General features: G+C 33.3%; 2 protein-coding genes across 3 annotated transcripts in view; one reads left to right on the top strand and one right to left on the bottom strand.

Annotated features, from left to right (window-relative positions):
* Positions 1-2,963: 2,963 nt before the first annotated feature.
* Positions 2,964-6,751, bottom strand: LOC133187265 (protein gustavus-like). Of its 2 annotated transcripts, none has more exons than XM_061322622.1 (4): positions 6,571-6,751; positions 4,915-5,034; positions 3,884-4,318; positions 2,964-3,400 (listed from the first exon to the last, which is right to left on the bottom strand). In XM_061322622.1, the coding sequence occupies exons 1-4, from the start codon at positions 6,593-6,595 to the stop codon at positions 3,360-3,362; spliced, it is 621 nt and encodes a 206-aa protein (XP_061178606.1). In that variant the 5' UTR covers positions 6,596-6,751; the 3' UTR covers positions 2,964-3,359. The 2 variants fall into 2 exon arrangements, with proteins under 2 accessions (XP_061178606.1, XP_061178607.1); XM_061322623.1 differs by lacking the exon at positions 6,571-6,751 and adding an exon at positions 6,188-6,217.
* A 2,057-nt stretch (positions 6,752-8,808) lies between these two features.
* Positions 8,809-13,888, top strand: part of LOC133186812 (rho-related protein racA-like) — a 5,240-nt gene continuing 160 nt past the window's right edge. Inside the window, exons 1-9 of the mRNA XM_061322146.1 lie at positions 8,809-9,010; positions 9,322-9,490; positions 9,881-10,020; positions 10,121-10,241; positions 10,481-10,671; positions 11,391-11,571; positions 11,756-11,992; positions 12,701-13,044; positions 13,408-13,888. The exon at positions 13,408-13,888 is cut by the window's right edge and continues 160 nt beyond it. Coding sequence (XP_061178130.1) covers positions 8,828-9,010; positions 9,322-9,490; positions 9,881-10,020; positions 10,121-10,241; positions 10,481-10,671; positions 11,391-11,571; positions 11,756-11,992; positions 12,701-13,044; positions 13,408-13,620 — 1,779 coding nt within the window. The 5' untranslated portion in view covers positions 8,809-8,827 and the 3' untranslated portion in view covers positions 13,621-13,888. The remainder of the gene's footprint in view (positions 9,011-9,321; positions 9,491-9,880; positions 10,021-10,120; positions 10,242-10,480; positions 10,672-11,390; positions 11,572-11,755; positions 11,993-12,700; positions 13,045-13,407) is intronic.

Here is a 13,888-nt window from a genome sequence, read left to right as displayed (position 1 = left end):
ATTTCGTTTTGTTTTTATGTGGACACGCCTGTCGAACATACTAGTTTAAATAGTACATGGAAGAAGTGATATTGTGAAATATAGAAAACTTAAAATACATATATCTAAGCTTTTAATTCTTAAATTTTAATAACTTAATTTTTTGTAACTGGCTGCAGCCAATCAAAGTTGATTCTGTCCTAAACCTGACAAATGTACCCACCTGTAGGTACATGACAGACTACTTTTAGATTCTTTCCTCTCGAGGTTTTAATCATTTAAAGTACAAATAACATTTTCAATACATATATACTACAATGAATACGAAAACAGAAATCTCATTTTGGGAGAAAATTAATTCTTGTACGTATGTTCGGGAGTATTTAGTTATTATCTGAAAACAAATTTGGCTCATGAGGTTTTCGACTTTTGTGTTCAATTCTGTGACACTTTTTCCTTTAAAAAGTTAAGAAAGATTATATATATATATATATATATATATATATATATAGTACGCTTCCCCATCAAATCCAGGTTATTTTACTAGTCGAATTCCTGTGTTTTCAGAATGTGTCAATTTAATGATGATTTCTGGAAACACCTTGACATTTTGTTGTTTCTCTTTTAACCAAAACTGAAAATTTTGAAAATGGTAAATTGTGTTTGATCACACGGTGACTAACATCCTGTATATGTTTACAGTTAGATATACAACATACTTATTGGCTCCGTCAATCATATTGGATGAGGAAGGTCTAGAAACCAAATGAAAATTAATCCTTTAGTATTCTATATACTTTATTATTAGAGATTTTAATTTATTGACCTTGTAGATAAACTAACCTTGATGTTAACGTCTGTGATATCAGTACTGTTGACTTCAACATCAGATGTAGGGATTAGAAAGATATGAATATGTACACTGCAGAACAGAGAGATAAAGTGGTGTACTTTCATATCAGCTTTAGTTTAAAAAAAATCATTTTTCTAATCCTTTATATTTTTCACTAGTATTTGTACTTTTCATCAGCCGGGGAAACCAAGAAATGTATTCAGCACCATGAAGTGTTCTTATACTTTTAGTATAATCCTTATGATTCCAGGGATACTAAAGGTAGGCTTTATATAAATCATAGGCCGAGATCTGTCCATTCTGTGAGTAGAAAGAATGGGGGAGGGGGTTAGACCCCATAATACTTCTTTTTTTCTTCCAGATTAGACAATTGAGACTTATAAACTACTAAAACATTTACCTTATTGTTTTCATAACAGAATTGTTTCTCATCCATTGTAGGAGGTATGGCATTGTCTACGTTTTGGATTGTCAGGTTAAGGGATTGTTTACAATAAAAAACAATTGTAATTGTTAACTTAGTGGACAGTTGCAGGTAAGTGCTATTTTTAACTGAATAAAGAATATCTAACAAAAGGTATGGGATTCGAACACAATTTTTGTGATTTTGAGTGTTGAAAGCATGTCTTCTTGTATTTTCCTGATGCAGAACAAATTCAGTTACGATGAGCAATTTTAGTAATACTGATGTCATTCTAAAGTGATTTTTTTTTTGGATTTTGAGATTAGGATTGTCAAGATAATAAATTTTGAATTCAAAGTGGACATATGTTCGAATATTTCTGAAGTTTTGGTCAGGGCCATTTTGGACACAGAAAACAAAGGGAACTTAGAAGGATTTCCTTATTTATAAATCAACAATATATAGAAGAGGCTCATCACAGAAAACAGAAATGGGACAGAAATCTAAAAGGACAATGATTGTGCTATTTTACTGGCAGAGAGAATATGGAGTATCTAGACGTTGATGTTTTCATAAGACATCATGATGAATCAACAAAATTATGAGCTTTATTGTCGCTGATGTCAGAAGCAAATCGGATGAAGACTGTATGGACCGAACATACTTACAGTCTTATCGATGCGTTAAGGACAGATGATACAGTTTTTTTTTTCTTTGGAGGAGACTTAATATCATGTCATAGTTTTAGAAAAGTGGATAATTCTTTGAATTATTTCTCCTTAGACTTGGAGAATGAAATACCTTCCATATTTCCGCCAAAAAGTACACAACTAAATTAATCATGGTAAAATTGTTTGATCTTCATTCATTTACCCTCTTTTTTTCTTCAAAATTGTTTCTTAAGGAGCACAGAGTGAACTGATATTACATTTACTCAATAACCTGTTGTATTTTCTTGCATAAAAGAAGTGACACTTGGAAAATATTAGTTGATACTTCAATAAAATTACAAATATGGACAAATTACACTCAGTAAAGGTTTATAGATGAAAATAAATTTCAGAATGTGTTAGCTTGGTGCTAAAAGTGTAATATAAACTTTCAAAAAAATATACCAAGCCAGATGAATTTTATGAGGAAAAGCAAAATGGTAAAATTAATCCTATGACATGGAAGGTATTTCATTCTCCAAGTCTAAGGAGAAAAAATTCAAAGAATTATCCACTTTTCTGAAACTGTGACATGATATTAAGTCTCCTCCAAAGAAAAAATTTGTTTGTATCATCTGTCCTTAAGGGAGAGACGTGATGTCAACTACAGTGCGCTAGGTGCAAATGACATTCAACTAGAATTCGGAGATATTCATTTAAAGTTTTGACATTCATGTCCAAGTTTATGTTGTTGTTTTTGCAAGTTTGAATTTACATTTCAACACCTATTGGAACAATTAGAAAGTTTCAGTTAATATTTCTGCAAATTCGAGTTTTTACTTTATTATTTGTGAAACATGTTGTGTCTTTATTGTGTTTTTTTTCTTTTGTAATCCAAAAGAACTTGCCTTTATAACTTAGTGGACAGTTACAGGTATCTTACTGACTGTCTTGGATCTTTCAAGAAATGGAAAGTATTAAAACAAAAGATAGCGTCGTACTAATGTTTTAAAAATCAATAAACAATGCACAGCAGTCGTAATCATAAAAAACTTTAATGACACAAACAGAGATAATATTAAAAAAAAAAACATTGATAAGTTTGAAGTTTCAGATGGGTAATGTTCTTCTTGACCAGAATATGTGTGTGTGTGTGAGAGAGAGAGAGAGAGGGCCACATATCTTTGCATTTATGTTCGTATACGACAGGAGACGACCATTGCAAGACATGTATTTAATTATTTTTTAAAGAGTGTTTCTGTTTTATATATATATATCAATTATTTGAAAAAGTCCCTAACCGGGTTATTCTCAACTATTATCAATGTCATTAGAATTATTGAATAATCTTTGGATTTAACGAATGATGGGGAAAAATGCTGAGGGAAAAAATACCGGGTAATTTGATAAAGTTTTATCTGCGTAAAAGATATTGAGACTCGTCCTCCCTGAGTTATATAAGCTGTGTTAACTCCTACTTCCGCTTTTTTCTTAATGGTCCTTCAATCGGTTTACCTATAAAAAAAATCAAAACTGAAATTACAAGTATTGTAACTTAGTAGGTAAATTAAATTAAAGTACAGTATTTTGAACAGTTTTCTTCCATATATAGAACGATCTCAACATCAACACACAACATCATGCCAACGATCAGACTAATTGTTACATGTATATTTAAATTTTATAGTCATTTTATAGTCTACTTGCTCAATACATAGGGATCACAGGTGTGCCCTGTGAACAGGGTTGCTTACTCCTCCTAGGCACCTGATCCAATCTCTGGAATTTCCAGGGGTCCGTGTTTATGCCCTGTTCACAGATTTGTATTGTTTGTAGTTTTTATGATATCGATCACTGTTCGTTAGCTTCACCCTTTTATACAAACAGCGGAGGTATACATTAGATTGACATTTCCCTATCAAGATAGCTAATAAATCAAAGACATGTCGGCAATGTGAACAACATTTTATCATTGTATGTAATACATTATCTTCCTACCTTTTCCTCTGTAAACTACTGTGATGGCGGCCCCAGTCTGAGTAGCAGACACCATAGGGTACACAACACTCCCAATTAACTGTTCGTCTGTCAGTGCGGCTCCAAAGAACTTGTCTTCCTGGCCAAACAGTAAGCTGCCTATATCCATATCAACATACATGTAAAACCTGTCCGGGAAGTTCGTCAACATACCAGGGAACCGCCCCAGTCTCCTCTTATTATGGCACACCTCTTTAGTCACTAGATCCACACCCCAAGAATGTTCATCAGATCCTACAAGCGTTTGGTTTGATTCACTGACAACAGCTGCCTTTTTAAGACCTATACCCACCGATGCGTGTTTTCCGCGCATTTGACGCGGGAAAACTATTTCAAACACGTGTTTTCCTCTTCTAAATGGTCTGCTCCATTTTGCGCCATCTGTTACTGCATTTCCTATGTAAAAAAAAAAGTAGTTTGTAGAAATCTATAGCATTATACGCATTTTTAATTTACATTTCTCCTTGTCCAACATTATTTTATCACGTGACAATTTCTATCCCCCTAAGAATAGATTCATTTTTCTTCCTCATAATAATTTTAAACTTAATTTTTGCTCTATGAACGATCTATCATACGTTATAAAAGTAAACGTGATTTTCTTATTTTTCATTTATTCCTCCGCCATGCTATTCCTAAATGAGCTGTAGACAAATATTTGCTAATTTTGGGGGAATTCTGTTCTATGCTTGGGTACAAAAGAAATCATTTTTTAATGATCTGGTTATTTTTTGAAAGGATCATAAACACTGTATAACAAACGATGAACGATAACTTGTAAATGTTTGCAAACTTTCTACATGCGTTCTCTGAGTGCCCTTCAGCTTCAGTAACCACAGGCACTGGACGTTACATTTTTTTCTTATCAAAAAAAAAAAAATTATAACCCCATACCTACTAGGCATGGGATTATATTCTTTTTAACAAGAAAAATACATAACGTCAAGTGCCTGTGGTGATTACAAACAATACAGAGGGCTAACTTTCTTTACCAGTCCGTGTTCTGACGATTGTATTGTTGTTGATTTTGGAGAAGCCTTTAGATACTGTTAAGAGACCGTCTGTGTAATACTTCTGGGAGAACATAACAGTCCTGGTCCACGCTGGAGAATCTACAAAACAGATGTAGATTAACTCAGCAGCATTCACATGCGAAGATTTTCTTTTTAATCAAAACCTCCAATCTTTTAAAGATGTCTTCAAATAATTAGATACATATTTTCGATTAATTTGGATCTTAATTGTTATACTGCCATGTGGCTGAATATCAAATTAACTTCTATATCTACAATGTGTATGTTCAATGCTCGTTTTAACGAAACCCTGGATTTTAAAAAATGGATAGAGGCGCTATTGTTAACTCGTCGAAAAGAACGGGTAATTTGTTATTGGTATTTTAAGCGTGAAACCATTTAATCTTTGGTTGTGTTTATCGGATTATCTGATTTTCCAAAGATTAATCGATCAGTTTAATCTTTAAATTGATTTTACTACTGTCCCTTTGAATGTAACAGTGTCTAAATGTATCAGCTAGCACCATTAGTCAATAACTTTACAATAGAACACAGACACCGAAGTTAACTCCCCTGATCAAAAGATTAAGGTAGAAAAAGATCAAAGCAGAATCTAGATTATACTTCTACATTTTCCCAAAATAATAATAGAGATATAGCTCAAAATCAAATTTGTTAAGAACTTTCCTTACACCTTAGTTTGTTAGTAGACATCAAACATATTCATGAAATCATTGGATTTATAAAAAGTGGTTAATTAAGTAATTAAAGGGAAACGATGTCAGTGTTAGATTACACTGCTACAACTTACCAATGTCAACCTCATCTTTTAACTCTGAAGCCAAATATTAACGGTATTAAAGAATAAATAATGATCAAAGAATAACATCAAATGTCCTTTACAAGTCAGGATTGTACTACACAGAGATGCGTATGCTCAGATTTTATACTATGTATTCCTCTAACACAGTATAGAACTCGTGTAAAAGACACTGTATCTAATGTAATATATCATGTACAGGGGCACATTAAACTAATTGTCGAGAAACCATAATCGGCATAGCGATTATAAAGTGTTCTACACACATTAAAAAACAATGATCACGATGAAGAAATGATGATAACTTATTGATGAAGATTACTAGTATATCCCTATCAATGAAACATCCAGGAAACCCTTATGTGATGAAGTGAAACCAATTATTAAAGACACTGAATCCACAACAGAAAACTAAGAAAGAAATCCACTTACTTGACTTTGTCATGTGTAAGTTTGAAGAAGAAATATCCAAATATAAAGCGAATCGCTATTTCCAAAACATACTTATAAATTTATCCACAAAGATACTGCTTCCAAAATTGAAAGGAATAAAAAGAACCCAGTCACCTTGTTTTGTATCATTTAATAATTCATTTCCTCATCTGTCGAAGTGTCAAGGTCGTTGGTCGTGAATTATTGACCAGAATCCAGATTTTACACAGAGTATGGAGGTTAGAAGGAATTACCACAGATATGGGAATACGAATGACGAGTGAAGTGTGTCTCAGTTTATCCGTGTGTCCATTAAAATTAGACATTATTCTTTCATTAAGAAAAATAAATATGCAAACTAGTATTCATATTATCTAACTTACTGTTTTTAGACGGCGTACTCCCCATATATCATGACTGACTGAAGCAGAAATATCTGAAAAAAGACAAATTGAACTAAATTTTACACTTTGAAAGAATGGTTCATTAACGCCGTGTTACCCCCATTCACCGCATTCTGAGGATCGTTGGTTATTTATAAATCACCCTACTTTTACTCTGTCAATACACACGCTTTTTGAATGCCATTTTTAAAAGATAGATTATTTTGCCTGTAGGAACACATTCAGTGGAGGGATTTAAATTCAATCAACTTAAAATCAATACAGAGCAGTATGTACACATATAGATCTCTTTATTTACCTTTATTCTTAAGTTAAAGACAGGAAACATAGAGACACTGGACCGAATGCATGGGTATATATATAATATATATAGTAAATGTACATACTGAATCCCTAGACGTAGCCAAATTGATAACCAATTTCTCAGCTCTTATTTTAGATAAAAAATTATTAAAAATTAACAAAATTGCGACTTCCGTAAAAAAATTTTCACAGCTAGGACTACTGAGTTCCCCTTTTGTTTTCTCTGATCTATTAGTTGCTTTTTGAATTGGGATTTCCAAAATAAATAAATAAATAAATAAATTAGTAAAATAATAATTATAATAATAAATAAAAAGACACAAGCAAAAATATTTCCTTACAAGATAACAGCGGGTACCAATTTCTTCTGTAGCTTATAATCGTGCATTATTTTTTCTTAAAATGAATAAGTTAATATAATTAAATAGACTAATAGTTTAGTTTGTCCCAGGATTTATTTAGATAAAACATTGGAGGGAAAACGTCAAATATGTGATTTTTGATTAAAACATAAATTTCAGTGCAAAAGGGTCATATTAAATGTACTGTAGCGCCAAAAAAGTTTATTGACCCCCATTTTTTGTTTTGATTTTCAATTAAACTATGTGTGTAGAAACTAAAAATGTACTTGACAAAAAAAGTTTAAGACTTTAAATATCAGGATCCAACCTCGTTAAGATATAGCTAATTTAAATTTCTCGAATACGTACAATGCCATTTTCAGTCTAAAGCTTTCTTCTTTCTTTTTTAGGGGGGTGGGGGCGGGGTGGGGGTGGGGGTGGGGGGTGGGGTTCCCTTCATTACTAAATATTCAGTACTAGTATGAAAATAGGCGTGTCTGATATATATATATATATATATATATATATATATATATATATATATATATATATATATATATATATATATTCCCAACATTTATTATCCTTAACTTGACCAGACTTGCATCATATTATAGTAAAGTGGTAAAGTCTGACTAACAAGAGAAAAGATATCTATACGCTTGAACGTACTTTCTGGTGCAATTTGTTTTAGTTTTAGTGTAACTTATGAAAATTCATTGATCCACCTCAAGTCATAGTATGTTATTTTTAACACTGCGTTATGTGTTTAAATATATCTTGCATTCTGATTGGTCAATATATATATCCGTATTTCACCATGTTATAAATATAACCGGAGCGGATGAGGCTACAAAATCTGTCTGTATATTAATTTATGTTATTGTTGACATCATCTACAGGCCGGACAGGAATTTGATAAGGTACAGATTTTCATGACCCTTTTATTAAATTTATTCATTAATTTCTCAGAATTGTTTATGGAATGTATCGAAGGTAAATATAAACATTATGGTTGTTAAAGCTTATATTTCGTATAAACCATGACTGTCAGTAATATATTAATTGACTAGGTTTGTGAGCAACATCCGTTTTTATCGGACCCGTAAACAAATTATTTTTGTTTGAGGGTTAGGCAAAACATATCCTGCATTTTTGTCAAGTAACAAATAATTACTCTATAACTGTGTCTCGGGACAGGCCCTCGCCGGGTCCGTAGGATATTATCATTTGATCAATAGAATTGACATTTATTCTACATTGTTATACATGTTTGTCTTTTACGTAACTGTCAGAAACCAACGGAATTCAAATTATATATCATATAGATTACTCACTTGCTGGTGTTGGATGTAAGGATATTAACGATTACATATTGTGACGTCAAAAACGTGAAAGCGGTTGAACATCTGAACATTTTTTTTTTGGACCACTTTGGTTTTTTTAGTACATGTATATATACATTTATATATAAAAAGAATTATTGTAAAGGTTAAACAAGAAGTTTAATCATGTTTCAATAGGCTGAAGAGTTAACATGAAATGTTGGTGTTGGTATCTTTACATTTTTAGTAGAATATTCCATTATCATTATGGAGAATGTGAAGCTGGTTGTGGTAGGGGACGGGGGCGTGGGTAAGTCCTGTCTCCTGATCGCCTACACTACAAATGCTTTCCCCTCGGAGTATATCCCCACAGTGTTTGACAATTATTGTGCCAATGTTATGGTAGACGGGAAACCCTACTGTCTCGGACTCTGGGATACGGCCGGGCAGGTGCGTGAGTTCTATTCATTAACTGTTTAATATTGTAATAGTGGAAGTGTATGTATAAGTGTGAAATATATTCATAATAATTATGTTGGAGGAAAAACTTGATCAGTAGAATCCATAGCCGGATTTAGAGGAGTGGACCCACTTATGAAATATATTAAGGCATTATCCATTGTTAAGAGATCTTAACTTTATATTGATATCTATAAATGATTTGTTTGATATGAATATTTCTGATTTAAAAGTACAATTAAAACCTTGTTTCACTTATTTGTGTGAATTACCTGTATACCTGTTTCCCCTTCCTTTTACAGGAGGATTATGACAGACTACGCCCCCTGTCTTACCCCCAGACTGATGTCTTCCTCCTGTGTTATTGTATTGAAAGCAGAGATTCATTCGAAAATGTAGAGGAGAAGTGGATACACGAACTTCGCCATCACTGTCCTGATGTACCGGTTGTCTTAGTTGCCTGTAAAATAGGTACATTATCTCATTACCATAATGTATAGATATAACATTGCCTGTAAAATAAGAATTGTGATCGCAGGCTCTTTGTTCTGGTGTTGCAATCGTTTTGAGTCCTGGCAAAAAAACTTATCAAAATTTTGAACACGTCATGCCAGACGGGCATAAACCTTCCACGAAACATGAAGTCTTAAGAAAGGAAATTTTCATTTAATATGCCTTACTTTATATAAAATTATTAAGTAGCTTCATGGATATTAAAATCATAACCAATATCGAACCCAAACTATCTTTTACAATGCAAACTTGGAAAGTTAAACTTTATACTAATTTAACCGTATGAAAACAATGAACCAAGATGTCCGTACTATGTATGTACAAGCTGAGTTTATTTTATATTTGTAGATTTGAGGTCAGAGGGTTCTAGAGATCGTGACCTTGTTACGACAGAGGAGGGTAAAGACATGGCCAAAAGAATTGGTGCCTCATTCTGTGAGACGAGCTCACTTCATCTAACGGGACTTGGAGAATGTTTCTCCGCAGCAGTAAGTCTGTCTGTTATTTCTTAGCCTCTTCCATACACTTCTTTCCGATTTTATAGAGATTATCCCAGAAAATATGTCATTAATTATATATGTATTACAGATTAAACGATCTCTGGAATATAGAGGTAGTAAAAAGGCAAAATCAGCTGGGGGTATACTGGGAGGAATGTTAAAAAAGAAAAAGAAGCCCCTCCCAATAGCACCTGTTATGCCTCCTGCCGGTGAGTTACACCAAGTTGTCAGAATCCATACCCACTGGGTGTTCAATTAAACCTAATATTATTATTATCTTACCAAGACACACTAATCTACAATAATATACTGTACAACTTAGGTTCCGAATTTTGGATGTGCTTGCCGTTTTACGCCAAAGCATAACAGTATAAAATGAAAACATGACCCATTAGTTTGACTATCGTACATAATATGTTTCTGTAGCCTCTCTTCTTTGATGTTGCAGGCAAGGCTCCATGGGTTGAGATTGTGACCTCAACCTTCAGTTCTGATTGGATGAAAGCCTTACAGAGTCCCTCCTACACGGACGTGACCTTCATACTAGACGGTAACCATAAGCTAGAGGCCCATCGCCTGGTCTTATGTGCAGCTTCCAAATTCTTTCAAAAGGTCTTCAGATTCTCACAATGTAAACAGGTACGTTAATGACATTCATAAATATGTATGTATCCCTTTGAACTCGAAATAAAAGATACCACAGTCTGACACATCTGTTTCATGGTTGGATATTTTATTTGAAAAAGACGTTAATGGTAACCTATCAACAAAACTTTATATCATTATGAGCTGCATAGGGAGTTTATGTCTTCCAGTTGATTGGATACGCAAAAGTATGCTCTACGTTCGAACAATTTCTTAAACGAGGCAAGCTTTTGACAAATAAGTTAATGAAACAAGAATATCAACAGTTTAAAGTCAACATTTTGCAAATTCTATGGTCGATACAATGACCTTATCAGCAAATACAATGTATCCCTAAGTCGAATGCTGAGTGACGTTTTTCATAAAAATTGTTTAGCCATTATTTTCACGTCATTGTCTACGGATTTAAATCCGTTTGCCCGATCATGACAGCACACGGCGGGTGTGACCGGTCGACAGGGGATGCTTACTCCTCCATGATACTTGATCCCACCTCTAATTTTTTTAGAGGTCCGTTTTTGCTCTGCTCAAATTTTTTTCTTCTATGGACTTTGGAGCTTGATTACAGTACATTATCTTAATTCATATTTCATGTATTATTCACTTCTTTCTCTTTCAAACTCCCTTTTCTCAATAAATTAACTTGACGCAGGATTGTATGTTCCATTCTATACACCCCATATTAAAAGTTCAAAATTATTTTATGTTTATAGAAAAATCAATTATCCAAAATCGAAGATGAATCTTTCACCCTGGAAGAATTAACATCCGGGGCTGTAGAAGGCATAGCAACAGCACTAGAGGAGGATGTTGGTAAAAAACACACGACTGTACAACTCTGTGATGGAATCCGACCAAAAACTTTCGTACGGATTCTGCAATTCTTATACACAGGTGACAATTTATGAGATGTACCGATGAAAATGTTGCAAGTATTGTTTAATTATAATATACATACAGTAAGTACCTTAGATATTGGTATTAGTTAAGCACCTCTTTTTTTCAGTCTTTGCATTGTTTCATATCTCTATTTTTGTTTTTTTTTTTAAGTTTTTACTTATACTGACATTTGATTTAGGATTACCAAATTTGCCAGAAGATGTTTCTAATATTGAAGATGAAATCCAGGACTTGAGCAGGGTAGCCAAAATGTTCGGGTTAGGTCAACTACAAACAATCTGTGAGAACTGCCTCACGGAACAGGAGTTTCTGAACCCGAGCATAGGGACGTATCTAAACGACGAAACAGGAAAACGAATGAAAGAGATGTTTTTGAATAACCCTGAATATGCTGACGTCATATTCCATGTGGAAGGTAAGGCATGTTAGATATTTTTTATTATTGTAAAGAGCTAGGTTTACTTTATGCATAAGATGGCCCTGTAGATATACCAATTTATTGACTAATACCCCGTGTACTATTTTCAACATTATTATAAAGTAGAGACTTAGTGCTTTCAGTTTATACAACAGAATTTCCTTTGAAGAGTCCAGGCATTGAAAAACAGGTTGTGTGAAATTGCAATGTTATTGAATTTCGCAGAAAACAGGTGTTTTTGAGAACCTTCAGCAAGAATTAAAATATGAACACACCCCTCGATCCAAAAATTAAAATATATTTTATAATCTTTATTAACAGTTCTTTTACAATATATTTACACATTTTGGATCGGAGGTTGTGCTGTATATGAAATATTGAAAAATGGCATCGTAATTTGGCTATTTTTGAAGAAATATTCAGGATATGTGCATAATGACGCAATTCATGACGTCATAATGCATTGACTAGAAAGAAAATTACGTCATTTTCAGTGGATATTCATTCACCAAGTGCTCAAGTATTATTTATTGCCTTGTAGACTAAAACTATACAGTTTTGAATTTTCAAAAATTTACAGGGCCAAAAAAGGCCCTAAGTGGCTCTTGCCCTTTATAGATAATCTAAAGAAATGTTGCAATCGAAGATTTGTTAGAAAAAAAAAATTTTAAAAGCCTTTTTCTATTGATATGAATTCTATTCCAGGGACTGAAATTTACGCCAATAAAGTTGTTCTTGGAGCGAGATGTGAAGTAATGTCAGCCATGTTTGGGGGAAGTTTTGTGGAAAGTCTTAGCACTGTGTCTGAGGTAAAATTACAGGAAGTGACGTCAGAATGTTTCCTGGCCCTTTTAGAATACCTCTATACAGACCACGCCCCTATAGAAGACGGTGACTCGATGGGAATTTTGGTTTTGGCGGACGAATATTGTCAAAAGAGACTAATTAATTTATGTGAACTTTACATAACAAAAGAAGTTGATCGCAACGTCACCAAACAAATTGAGAAGTCAGAAATAGACGTCATAGGACTGTTACTCACATCTCAGGTAATATGATTAGATTGTTTTAGATATATTAATTTTTCTAAGTTAATAAAGAGACCTTTAACTACTAGTGTGTGTCTAGTAAGTAACAGTAAATAGAAATATTACTATCACCTGTATAACTTGTAATTTGCTTACACTGTTAAAGTATATATATGCCAGGTAAGTTAGTATAAAATATAATCTCTGAAAAGTTCATTAGACTGTTATTCACTTTCTATGTACAATGATGCAACTGTTTCTTGACTCAATCTCTTTAAATTTTTCATAAATCTTGAGTGAGTCGTTTTCTATAAGAGATAATCAAGTTATGTTTTATAATGAATATTAATTTAAATTTAATGCATCTGTTATGTCGTATTGAAGCTCCATAACGCAGAACAGCTTTCTAACTGGTGTCTACATTTTATATCCTCCAACTACATCGCCTTTGAACAAAGGAAGGAATTTCCTATGCTGACAGGAAGCAACAAAGACCACGTGGAGGAAAATAGATGGCCGCCATTATCCTACCTGGAGGAAGTGAAGGAATATGAAAAGAAAATGGAGGCAATGGGTGAAAAGTGTAGCATAATGTAAAATAACTTTGACATAAAATATATGTGATCATGAGATGCGTAATAATGTATTTTTTTCCGCATGTGTTGCTCTTGCATTATCTGGGGATACTCATCGGGAAACTTCGCCAATTCTGTACCATTTGACTTCATGTAACAAGATGCCAAGTTTTCGCGAGTGCTGAGGATTCAGCATGATGAAGGGACACAGGGTTATGATCAAGACGCAAGAAGGACAAAGTGAGGACAAAGAAGATCACCTACTTCAGTTAAGCGTAATCTTGAAAACT

This window comes from Saccostrea echinata, unplaced genomic scaffold (genome assembly GCF_033153115.1).
Source record: "Saccostrea echinata isolate AGI-Se365-2 ecotype Australia unplaced genomic scaffold, CSIRO_AGI_Sech_v1 ptg000014l, whole genome shotgun sequence".
Taxonomy (NCBI): Eukaryota; Metazoa; Mollusca; class Bivalvia; order Ostreida; family Ostreidae; genus Saccostrea; species Saccostrea echinata.
This window is presented reverse-complemented; position numbering and strand designations above follow the sequence as displayed.